This window comes from Xiphias gladius, chromosome 18 (assembly GCF_016859285.1).
Source record: "Xiphias gladius isolate SHS-SW01 ecotype Sanya breed wild chromosome 18, ASM1685928v1, whole genome shotgun sequence".
Classification (NCBI taxonomy): Eukaryota; Metazoa; Chordata; class Actinopteri; order Istiophoriformes; family Xiphiidae; genus Xiphias; species Xiphias gladius.
In genome coordinates this window covers 28,777,748-28,790,825 of record NC_053417.1, presented here as the reverse complement: position 1 = coordinate 28,790,825, position 13,078 = coordinate 28,777,748, and the positions used below count along the sequence as shown (strand labels likewise).

Genomic DNA, 13,078 nt, shown 5'->3' with positions numbered 1-13,078 from the left:
CTGCAAACTGCATTATTATTACAAAATGTTTTAATAATTCTACTGTATCGACCGTATTTAGCACAATTCATGACATGAATGCATAATAGTAATGCACATTTAAAAAAAACAGGACAAAAGGCAATAAATAATAACTGTAATAATAACAACACAGAAGGAGAAATAAACAAGTGCAACACAGGACAAAATAAAATAAACCTGCAGTTTAAGACACATGAGGCTGAAAACAACAAAACCTGATTAGACAGTGAGATCGATCAAAGTATACGCAAGATCAAGAATAGCAGGACATCAGTATGTGAGATAAGATCAAGTTGAGTTTGCTTCCCTGAAGTCTCTAGGTCATCATCATCATCATCAGTTTGATCTGGAGTATCAGGAAAGACTGGTGCTGGTCTAGGGTGACGTCCTGCATATTGCTTTCTAACTCTGACATTTGTCTGTTACGATAATATTATTTACTTCAAATAAAATCTTCTGAGAAATTCAACAATTCTGACTTATTCGGAGTTTGACTCTGGAATGATAAACCTAATGTTCAGGTACCTTTGGTTTTTAACTTAAGTTATTTGTGATATTTTGCATATTTAAACACATTTAACTTATTTGACTTCTGAGCTGTAGCTTATCTTTTATATTTCTGGTAGTTTGTGTATTTAAATATGATTTGTTTACATGATGATTTTATTATGCCGTGTTGAATGTTGTCCCGCCTTCCCTGCACCGAGAGCTCACCACGTTTTCGTGGTAACGGCCACAAAAGTGAAGTCAACTCAGCTCAAATGTTTCGATCTTCCAGAAACATTTGACAGATTTCTGTGTGTGTGCATTTGCTTTCTATGATGTGAGAAAGCTTTTCTATTGTAAAAGTCAACAGGCTCCATGCAGTGACAACAATGACTGATCCATCCACGTTTCACATTTCAACGTACAAAACTTTACTGACTATTAAAAACACACAAACGATAAATGTCATAAAATATACCTGTCATATTCCAAATATTTACATCAGTTTCTGTACAAAGTCAAACAGACCTGAGGTGGCAACCGACGGACACATGAGAAGATGAGGAAACATTGTCTCTAAAAATCAGCTTACGTATATCAGCTTTCTACCACATCTCACGGTGGGTGGGGGAGACGGGGGAAGCAGGTTTGTCTCTCTCTGGTGAAAACCCGGTGAGCACAGCGCTACTGGTATTTATCCGACCGACGGGCGAAACTACAAAAATAAAACTTGTGATAAACCAGAATCGTCATGGCAACAGTTTACGTCCAACGTATAAACGTGTGATAAATGGTTTATAAGACATTATAATGTAGTTGTGAGCAGATGTAAGTGTTTATTCATGTATTTATCGCCTCCTGTATAAACAGATAATGAATAACAATATAATTAAACACAGCTGTAATAATATATAATATGGCAAAGACCAGACATGGACAAACACTGAAAATGTCCTTACATCTGCTTACAGCTACATCGTAGTGTGTCCTAAACCGCGGTTTGTGTTTCCATTTAAAGTCTTTCACTTCTTGTATTTGACATTTTCTAAATGGCACCAGCAGGAGGCTTTTCCTGAGTCTGAAGCACAAAATGTGACGTGTGACTACAAATCTGAACGTCTGGGATTTCAAAGGCTCTACGTTGGGTTTCAGACTCTGCCTGATGGAGGGATTAGTGGTTTCCGTTACTCTCCACTCCTTCACTTTGACCGATCCGCTGAGTAGTAGTAAGATTAGCCACAAAGTGTCCTAAAGTTTGGCAGCACCGGCTGATTTGTTCTTTAATCATTTGTGTACTGAGGAAGCCACAACAATATGGATCTTTATAACGATGGCGTAGATACAACTCACTTTAGGTGAAGTGCAGATGGTTCGGGACGTTGAGAGCCACCTTGTCTTATTGCGAGTTCATGGATCAGTTGCCGGACTGAATTTCCGATGCGCTTAATTACGTCGAGACAATAACATGTGGCCTTTTGTGTGTGATGCAGCTCCATTGCTCCTTTTACCTTAGGCCTGACAAGCCTGATGTTTTTTATTATGTTCTCTACAAATCTCATAGTTTCTCCTGACGTCAGCGGAGGCACGACACCGCTCTCTGACCCTGAGATAATGGTTTGGTATCTGGAGAGCACAAGGTCAATTAACTGGGGTTTTAAAACAAATATGAAAACCCCAAAAGCATAATTTAGCTTGATAAGATAAGGAAATAATTAAACAGTGATTATATGAAAAGGTTTTTGAGGGGAAAAGTTCTTTTAAAAAAGAAACAAACCGAATGCTCCTTCAATCGTTGCTTTTCGTGAGGCTGGTTTACGGCTCAGTCAGCTTTTCTTTGGCCAAATGACACAGTGAACCAGGTGACCTGACTATTAAAGGCATCAGGAAACCTGCGATACTTTGAAGGTGAACAGAGTCTCAGGATTAAAAAGGCTTTTAGAGCAGACGCTCACAGGGCAGACAGGAAGGACTGGACGACTGCGGAGACGGCGAGGAGGATCGGGAGGGGCGTGGCCTGCAGGAGAAGGGCGGAGCTCTTAAGTCTCACCTCCACAGGGAAGTGGTCGCTCACCTCCAGCACCTGGCGGACAGAAGTCCAACGGTAAGTGTGTTTACAGAAACGCTCCCCAATAAAAAGCAATTTAGACCCGTTTCTAGTTTAATGACTAATTCACCATTTTCATGGACAAATCACTGTGAGATCACTATTCCTACATCGTTTCTATTCCAAAACCTTGTTTTTGTGGCTGACATAAAGGGGGAACCGGCTTTGCAAAGGAGTGTGATCAGGACGGGCTGTAAGGTCTCAATCGCTGATCTGACACCAAATCCACACTCGACAGGTAAACACAGGTGCACAAAACAACACGTGGAAGTAATAAAACAATAGCCTGCACACGTCCCGGTGAATCATGTTACACACACTACTGACAGGAACTCTGTCACTGTGCGTATGGCATGTGAGTACTGTTTTCAGATGAACTAGGAAAATACGCAAATCTATACCTTCAAAATAAGAGTAACAAAAGCACCTGTGTCACGGGGTCAAACAGACAAACAAACCTTGGTCTTGGAGAGTTTGAGCTCTTTGGCAAAGTTGTAGACTTTCGCAGAGAACGGCATGATCGCCTTCAGGAAAGGTTTCCCGTACACCACGATCCTGAGACACGCACACACACGCACACACACACGCACAGACACACACACACACAAAAAGAGTACAGATAAAAGCCGACGCCTGCTGCTCAAAATTTCCATGCTAAAACATTCATCAGTATTTAATCTTCCCCGAGTGTTTCCTCCCTCTCCCATCACTCCCTTTTCGTTCTGCTTTCACACCTGCGCGCACACACACACACACACACACACACACACACACACACACACACACACACACACACACACACACACACACACACACACACACACAGACCAACCTGTCATAAGCACAGTTGGTCTCGTCGTTGACGGTGGTGTCCACTTTGTCTCCAATCAGCCAGGAGAAATTTGAATTGGTGAACAGTCTGATTTTCTTCTTGTCGGTTCGGGTCACGTAGGCACAGCTGGCGTGGAAATCTCCCAGGAACATCACGTTCTAGACACACACACACACACACACACAGATGAATATACATGTGGCTGCTCCAACATCACATTCACATCCACTGAGAGCTCGGCTGTTTTACCTCCGGTGGCATAAAATAGCAGCAACAGGATGAAATTCTAGTCCCTGTCCTCTGAGACTAGAGACCAGAGTCCCAGCTTTCTTTTTGACTAAATTTAACGATGTGTTCATGTTGGTCCACACAATCAGTTAGCCAGTTAATCCCCCGTCTTTCATTATACTCTACTTAGAATACATTTCATCCTTCTCCATGTCCGTAAGACAGCGCTTCTAACCAGGTTTAAGGATCTTCTACGGCCGTACAACAGTCTCTTTGGAGAAGGATCAACCTTTGAGGCCAGGTTTGGGGACAGAGGTGTCCTGTGCGAAACACCACAGGTGGAGTGAAAGATTTCAAACTGTTGGCCGCAGCCTTACTCTGCAGTACGGACACTCAAGTATCTCAGTGCATCCCCAGTAGAGGGCCTGTGGGAGTCAGTGTGTTTGAAACAACCCCGTTCTTACACCCATCGTCTGCCCGCAGCGGAAGGCCAACGTCTCTATAGCTGTTTGGGGCGGCCACGCTCGAAGGCAGGGTGAAAACCCGATCATCATCGAGAGGCGATGCTGTCTGCCTCTGGGAAAATGGGGCGCACTTTCAGACGGTCCCTCCCTTCAAGGTCTCTCAGAGTGTTGCGCACTGCCGTTCACATGAGAAGTGGCAGAAGTGGTCGTATGAAGAATGAATAAAGAGAGATCAACCCCTGCTTACGTTCTCACCTCCACACACCTGCGTGAAGCGGTGACCGTCGTGAAGTTACAGAAACTGGTGGACCGACCCCTCCCCCAGTCAAGTCTTTGGGGGAGGGGTTCAGATACTTCTCGATCTTCTGATACTATACTAGAGAAGAAGAGGGGCGTGTGAAATGCTGTCCGCATTTCAGAAATCCGGGGTGTTCATAGCTGATCTGAGCGGCCAGGCCGTCCCACAGAGGGGGGAGACGTGACATCGCCTGAATGTGGGGAGAACGTCTCACATTTGTCATTTTGGGCTGTGTAAGTAAAACTGATGATGCGACACCTTCTGTGGGTTTGCATAGGCAGTGCAAACTGATGCCACCGTGCTTCCAGATTTCAACTCCGACAAGAAAAGTGCTCGTATCCCAAAGCTATGCGAGCAGAGAGATGAGGGGAAAAGGAGAGAAGCTGGATGAACTTCACGGAGACAACACAAGTTCCTGGTAAGTTTGGAAATCAGTGTGAGCCACTGTGAGTTGTTAGCTATCCTCAGCTTACGGCTAACATCTGTACCGTCACTTCCACTGGCTGTTCCACTAGTGAGTGAACATGGACACTGTGGACTGCAGAAACTCTTCAGTATCAGGTCTCATCGAATCCCTTCTCCTCACCTTGTTGTTCCATTTCTTGCTGACTTCCTCAAAGACGTCGTACAGCCGGTCGATCTCCTGGATGGCCTGAGCGGGATCAGTGTGGAGAGGAACCAAAATAAACTTCTTTATTGCTGCAGGATCGAGGGAGGAAGGGAAAAAAGGAAGGAGAAACAAAACAGGAAAGTGGAAAAAGAGGAAGAATGAACGGAGGAATCGGGCGAAAGTCAGTCACTGTCTATCGGGACCCAGACTGACAGATGATATACACAGCGTTTCTGTAATTTTTAGCTGAAAAGATCAGTTGATTGATAAAAGGGTTGTGTTGTGTGTCCACTTACCGGTGCTGTTGCCTTGGAACTGAACGACGAACGGCTCTCTGACGAAGGACTGTTTGCTCTTGTACTGATACTGATCCATCACACTCACGGTCTGTGTCCTGTTTGGGCAGGATGAGCGGTTCAAAAGAAAGACGCGTCATATGGTGGATTTACCAGCAGCAGAGGAAGAAGAGTGCTGCTAAATCCAGAGTGCAGGAACGTTACTGCTGCTAAAAAAACCCTGACAACCCGACCGGACTAACTGGAAGGACCATGCTGAAACTAAATTCCTGCGTACAGATGTGTTTCTATGGTAACATTTCATAATAGAGCCTGTGATTTACAGTTTAATTTCATTGAATCATGTACCAATAAAATATACTGACCGGTTTACACTGGCACTAAAAGGTAGGCACAGTGGAAAAGAAACAAGACTACGAGCAACAAGGCAGTAAAAGCTGGGCGTCTTAGAGTCTTTTTGTGAATCCTGGGCAGGGTACAGCACTGGGTAACCAATCTGAAGTTTGGGGAAAATGCTGTTAGCAACCTTCTTCCTATTGTGTAATTAAAAAAGAAAAAGGGGAGAACAGCCACACATTAGTAGGTTGCTCATTAACTCTCACATTAACGATTAGCCATGTTTGATCCAACTACGCCTACGTGGTATGTTATTACATCCCTTCATTATGGTATAGTTCTTCCTCCTGCGATGACAACCGAAGCCCCCCAGAGCTGTGCATTTGGCCAAGGTAAGTTTGTTTTCTACTCTGGCGTCCGAACTCGCGCCTGCTCCGTAGTTCAGGTCATTAGGTGAAGTAGAAGAAATGATAATGAATCCCGGTCGTGTGGCTGTGAGTGTGTTTTCTCCTCCCGACCACAGTAACGTTCCTTAATGGTGGAAACTACGATCTACATTTTACATTACACAGTCGTGATAAGGTATGTGTGCTGTTAAATAATGAGCAGCTGTTGCCCCTTTTTTACTCTTTGATTTCACTACAAACTTCAGTTTTGTTTCCCAGTACCGTAGCCTATAAAACGCCCAACTGTTACTCCTTTGTTCCCCATGGTCCTGTTTTCTTTCACTGTACCGACATATAAGTATCAGTGGGAAGCAGTGACTATTTTATCAGCACCTTATTCCTACGGTAAGATTTCAGTGTAAATCTTGAGCTGCATTATAAAGTCTTACCGTGGCAGGTACAGAAAGGATGGCAGCGCCGTGTCTTACCTGTAGAGGAAGACGTACTGCTGCATGTCGTCCGGAGACTTTCCCAGACCCTTACTGGACACTGACCGGTAGGAGTAGTCATCGTCATACCTCAACACAACACAAAGAGAATACGTCACTAAAATACAGCCGAGAGGCAGCAACGCGCCACGCTGCTCAGAGCAGGGAGAAAAGGCAGTGTCCAAGTCACAGATATGGGGACTTATACGACAGATGTTTTCTGGACTGCCAGAGTCTGGGGATTGAAACAGTGACAAGACCTCTTCTCAAATCTTTAGACCATCAGTGGCAGAAATTTCCTGAATCAAGGCAAATTTTTTGTGTTTTTTAAATTTGATGATTTATACTCAAACAAAATCAACAATAAATTGTGTGTGTATGTGTGGACGCTGCAGGACATAAGCAATTCAAAATTTGTGATTTGCTGATATTCATAGTTAAAGGCAGGGTCAACCATGATAATGTGGCTTTCACCAGCTGCCCCTCATCTGAACTGCTTAGCAAAGCAACATTAAAGCTAAAGCAGCCTAGCGGTTTAGACAGCCCAGTGGTGGAAAGTAACTAAGTACATTTACCCAAGTACTGTACATAAGTACAGTTTTGAGGCACTTGAACCTTACTTGAGTATTTTCATGTAATGCTACTTTCTACTTCTACTCCACTACATTTCAGAGGGAAATGTTGTACTTTTTACTGCACTGCATTTATCTAACAGCTGGAGATACCAGTTACTTTGACAGTAAAGTAACAGTAACACAACACAAAGAGAATACGTTACTAAAATACAGCAGAGAGAGCAACACATCATTTTATGTAAAGCAGTTAAAACTAGCTCCATCTTGATGCATCAGTATTAATAATCTAATGTTATATATAATAATTTATCTGCCACAGGGAACATTTTACGGCAGAACCAGTACTTTCCCTTTCCATACATTCAGTACATTTACTGCTAATACTTACGTACTTTTACTTAAGTATGATTTACAAAGCAGAGCTTTTACTACAGAGTATTTCTACATTGTTGTATTGCTACCTTTACTTAAGTAAATGATCTGTACCTCTTCCACCACTGTAACACTCCTCAGTTAGCTCCCATGTTAGCCTCTGCAAATTCTCCCTCATAATGACGTGTTTGACAAGAAGTTTTCCACAGATCCACACATGCACAACAACCAAGATTTAGACCTTTGACAAACAACATTCAAATATGTAAGTATCATGTTTTTTATTCCATGTGGGTTAGAGGTTTAAACACCAATAAGCATGCATCTGTTATGCAGACTGGACGACAACCACCACAGATTGAAAATTAATTATTCACCAACAAATTGAGTGGAGCAAGATCAGATTGTCCCCCGTTAGACATCGCCAGAGAGAAAGCAGCTGCCTGCTGAGCAAAGCAAACCCTTGTTCCAGTAATTAAATTGGGGTTAAACTGAGCCATTTATAAAGTGAAGCCAAAAATGGCCTCTATAACACTATCATTAACTATTCTGATTCAGATTTTTGTGGAAAATGTTTTTATCTGATCGTTAGCAATAGTGAATGAGTACCAGACAGACGAAGAGAAATACACTCAAACGGTAGTTATGGCGTTGGATTAAATATTACTCCACTAGGAGATTACCTGTGTTGAAAACTATACTCCGGTAAAAGTACATAGGAGTAGTCCAGGAAGAGTGAAATTCACTTATCATCAGTATCCACAGTGTTCATAACAGCTTATATTACACTTCTCAAAAGTCCTAGCCTTTATCCAGAAACGTCTAGAAATTATAGGGGACTTTCTGATCTCCCCACCATTGGACAAACTGCGTTGAGGTGTTGTTGGTCAGCTCGCAACCCATCTGTTCAGCAACAGTCTTTGATCCATCTCAGTCCAGGTGAGCATCTAATGACTCTATTCAAACTGCACTCACCAGGGAATCGAATGGTTTGTTAATTGCTGTCAACTCTGATCTAACTGGCTAACTTTTACTTGGATGGAGAGCTGCGTCAGACTCCAAACCATACCTCTTAGATTAAGATCTTTGATCTTGAGGACTTCGACTGTCTCAAGGGGCTAATGTTTTCCTGGTTTTGCTCATAAATGTCTGACTGACCACAGCGTGTTGTTCACAATAACCTGACTGGAGGCTGTTGCAGATACTTGCTGTGTGTCTTCATCCACTTTTATTCAACCTCTCAGAGAATGAGCTGCTCAACAAATTAGGAAAGGTTTGCAGACTGAAGCAGGAGCTGAATTAGTTGTGTGCACTTATTGGCCCCTCAGCAACTGAGCTAATGAGCTTGCTAACTAACAGTCACTGTGCCACTTTGTGATGTGACCAGGCCTTTAAAACTTAGATTGAAATGAAAAGCTAAATGTTGTTTGCTCAGCATTGGGGACAACGATGTTCTGCTGTAGAGAATTCAACTTATTAACATCATCAAGATCTGACCACACAGATTACTGTATCACTAAGTACAGTATTAGCATTTCTGTGAATAAATGATCTGAAATGCGTGTCAGTGAAAGGTCGCGCTCACTGGGCTTTTCTAATGCTACATTAAGCTGCAGTTGTCATGAGATTCGCCATAAAACCTGTCACTTCTGATGTTACAAAACACATCTGGCCCCTTCCTCCCAATTTAACCCTTTGATATAATAAGGTGTAACACTTTATTTTAGAAAAGTCTGCTTCGTTGACTTTTCAGCAAGGACAGTTTCAACAGATAACAGGAGATCCTCTAGCTTCAGCCTCTAGACAGCCAACAGTTATCTAGACAACAGGCCTAGGAAGAGTTTAGCCTAGCTTAGCACAAACACTGGAAGCAGGGGGAAAGTGCTAGCGTAGCTCCATCAATAGTAAACAAAACAAAACAAACAAAAACAAAAAATTTTCAAACTCCAAAGCTATCTTAATAACATGCTGTATCTTGTTAGCTGCCAAGCTAGTTACCAGTCCATCCTGTAGTCAGCGGGGTTGAGTTAACAGTAGAGTTAGGATGGAGCTTAACCCGACAACCCCACTGAGATCTCAGGACTGTCGAGAAACAACGGTCACTGCGCCCAACAGTTGTTGGTCAGCGAAAGCTCCAGCAAATAACTCCTGCTAAAGCCTGTTTCCTTTTTACACTTCTATTTCTACACCGGTTCAATAGGCAAGATTCAACATGTAAATCAGATACCTTTGGAGTTGTTGGAATGTGTGCGTTGTACCGTTTGATGGAGCTAGGCCAGGAGGTTCACTCAGTTTTTTGTGCTAAGCTAGGCTAGTCATATTCCGTATCTCTTATGGACACACGGAGCTGTTCCTCTAACTTTAGGGTTAATTAGAGACACATAAAAAAAACCTTATAATTGTTAAAGTTAGGGTAAAGATTAGCCCCATAAAAATCAGGATTCAAGTCGGGATTATTCAGCGTGCCGGGACATGTTTCTATCCGTTTGACACTTAACAAACACTTGACTGATAAACCTGTTGATATTGAGACTTTTCCTACGGTCTGTTGAGACAGATGTGGCTGACAGTCGGCTGACATGTTGCACTGTAAGAGTGACTATCCAAAATAAAGTGTTACCTGTTATTATAGGCATTAAGATTAGTAAAGAGCGTAAATAAAGGTGACTGGGATGATTAATTATGATTAGGTGATGTTCCACATGCTTATAAAATCCACTGTACCTGTCAGTTCCCCTGTTGGAGACAGACGGCAGAAATATCATGATCACCATATCATATAAATATACACATGATGTGGTTACAGCATCGTTAGTATTACTGTGTGTGTACATTCGTTAATCAAATCCATCCGTTTAGTAGGTGAAGCTTGGTCAACGTTCAAATAGTGGAAAATGTGAGAAGGACATCACATTTGATGCTGTATCCAAAATCCCCTTTAACAGCTTTTGTTGTTGAATAAAGGGGCATTTCAGTATATGAAATATAGATATTTTGTACTTCACCTGTTCCCTGAAAACACCACAGAGAGCTTGTCTTATGAACTACAGAAACTCTCACTGCAGCGTCCAACCGCTCATATAATGGAGCCGAGAGTCTGACTGAAGTCTGAACCCTGCGATGGCCCCCGTCTTACCACTGGTTTAAAAACATCTTTTAGTGAGTCACTGATACAGAAACTGACTATCATTCAAAAATGGCCTTTTTTGGAAGTTATGCTGTTTTTGAAAGTCTGCTAACAACCCGTACTACCTGCTCGTTGGTACTACTTTCTAATTAATGAGGCCCCCATTACAAATATTATAAATAAAAAATGACTCATTATTGACTATCAACCAAAAGCGCTTGAATAAAACGTCTCTCCCTATCTTAAAAAGTCATATTAGTAAACGATTTATTAACAATTATTAAAACCATTTTTTAACATAAATTTTTCCTGAAAGAGAAAAACCAGCCAATTGGATTTTTGACAACCTGGCAACCACCAATAACTGCTCTTATTAGTGGTTTATAACGATATAAAGAATAAGTGAATTATTCATTAACCATTAAGAGAATCATTAGGTACTACTTTTAACCTTTCATTTAGCGTGTCTTATTAGAAAGTGGTCAGTTTTTAATTGACTTGTTCATTATACAAAATGAGTCATGGCCTTTAACCCATGGATTTCTGGTTGCTAGATAAAGCACTAGCCAATGCTTCCCGGTGTAAAGGTTTCTCGAGAGCTTTTACAGACTCACCACGACCAGAGAATTGCAGAGAGAAGCAGTGGTTAGTGAGTGTGACCTGCTTCACTAGTTTTCACTGTACCTGTTGAGAGACGACAGTAGAGTTTGGATGGCTTTACCGTCAGAATCTATCACGTCCTGCAGGAGACAGATATCACAGCGAGACACAACCTGCGCACAGACAGACAGTCAGACTTAAAGTGCTGGGCCACTGGATTTGAGCACATTAACTATAAAAATCTTTGCCTTCAGTTTTTTTTTCTTCCACGCAGCAAAACAATGGTAACACTTACATTAAAGTATCAGCTGGAACCGGTCAGTATTTTATTAGTACCTGATTCGTACAACAAAATTACCCTGTAAATCACAGGCTGTGGTATAACGTGTTACCAAAACCAGCTCCATGAGATTTGAAAATTGGCAGTAGATTCTGTAGATCATCCATCACAGTCAGCATTTAATCCCCTTTATTGTCCGTGTGAATACCTCTTCATTCATGTAATAACACCAGCTCGGTTTGACAGTGTCATGGTTAGGCTGAAAGTTTGTACCTGGAAACATCAGTTGAGAAAATCTCCCCACAGGACGTGAAATCCTTAAAGACCGTTTCCTCAACTAATCATTTTAAGGTTGCTTTAGATGTTATAGCACAGGACTCATTTATCTTGTTCAGAAAACATCGGAGACACGCTTCAGCCTTTGTGAAGACTGATGACAGAAACACTCGATTGAAACTTGTGCAACAGAGGATAGACAGGAGAGGGGTAGGACTTCAGCTCTCTGGACAGAATATAAAGCAAGAAAAAAAAACGATAAAGTTAATGATATCTCTCGCTATCAACCCACGTCTGAGAAACAACAACTGACCCCTCAAACGTCAAAAATGATTAACCCACTTTTTCCCTCTTCTCAGACCCTTTCTAACCGTCTTCATACAGCATTTCTCCCATAATGACTTCCTAGGCCCCTGCCAGTCTGCTCTCAAAGGTGAATGAAATATAAGAAATATAAAAACAATGAAAATACACTGGATCCTGAAACAAGCTTCTACACAACATACATCATCACAGCATCACACAGTGTTGACAGTGTGTGCGTGTGTGTGTGTGTGTGTGCGTGTGTCCTACCCGTGTCAGAGTGTGTATCAGTCTGTAGCTTGCAGCTTTCTTTAGGTTGAAATTCTGCAAATTGTAGGAGCAGATCCTGAATCCTGACCCTGCTGCTCTCCCCACCGAGAGGGTGAGGAAAGAGAAAAGGAGGAGGAGAGGAAGACGAGAAGAGCGCCACCACATGGCTGGACTGTGGAGACAACAAAAGACAATCAATGTCATTGATGTGAAGCACATGGCTTCAGGTGCAGAGTCCAAAATACAACAATTATATAACAATGTATGTAGGTCAAGCTCTGCCTTTGTTGTTGAATGTTAGAGCTATAAACTACTGAGTTGCTTTCCAGTAGAAAGTCAGTCAGACAGTTAACACTGAGGCTCATTTTTCAGTTCAAATGCCTGAAAAAACCTCGGGTTAATTTCTGAATCAAGGATTAGAAAAAAAGTAAACAAAAATTAAGTGATAAAATCTTCAAAATCTGACATTTGGTATTTTACACCCGCACGCTGAACTGTATTTCTGTTTGCATTTGTACAATGATGTACCGTTTTAATTGTTTTCTTTTTTAGCTAATGCGTGGTACAAGTGTCCAACATAAAACATCCAAACACACACATGAAAAACTGCAGCTGTGACATTCATTGCCTGCAGGTGGCGCAAGGGTACAAATGATAGCAGCTATGACTGTCTTTGCCTTTAGGAGGCAGATCCTCAGGTTTAAACTGCTGCTGCAGTTACTGTTA

General features: G+C 42.0%; 1 protein-coding gene across 2 annotated transcripts; it reads right to left on the bottom strand.

Annotated features, from left to right (window-relative positions):
- Positions 1 to 397: 397 nt before the first annotated feature.
- Positions 398 to 12,517, bottom strand: LOC120804379 (deoxyribonuclease-1-like). 2 transcript variants are annotated; one of them, XM_040153817.1, is made up of 10 exons: positions 12,353 to 12,517; positions 11,308 to 11,396; positions 10,221 to 10,232; positions 6,550 to 6,639; positions 5,340 to 5,437; positions 5,020 to 5,132; positions 3,444 to 3,601; positions 3,070 to 3,166; positions 2,460 to 2,587; positions 398 to 1,222 (listed from the first exon to the last, which is right to left on the bottom strand). In XM_040153817.1, the coding sequence occupies exons 1-10, from the start codon at positions 12,515 to 12,517 to the stop codon at positions 1,192 to 1,194; spliced, it is 981 nt and encodes a 326-aa protein (XP_040009751.1). In that variant the 3' UTR covers positions 398 to 1,191. The 2 variants fall into 2 exon arrangements, with proteins under 2 accessions (XP_040009751.1, XP_040009752.1); XM_040153818.1 differs by lacking the exon at positions 10,221 to 10,232.
- Positions 12,518 to 13,078: the final 561 nt, after the last annotated feature.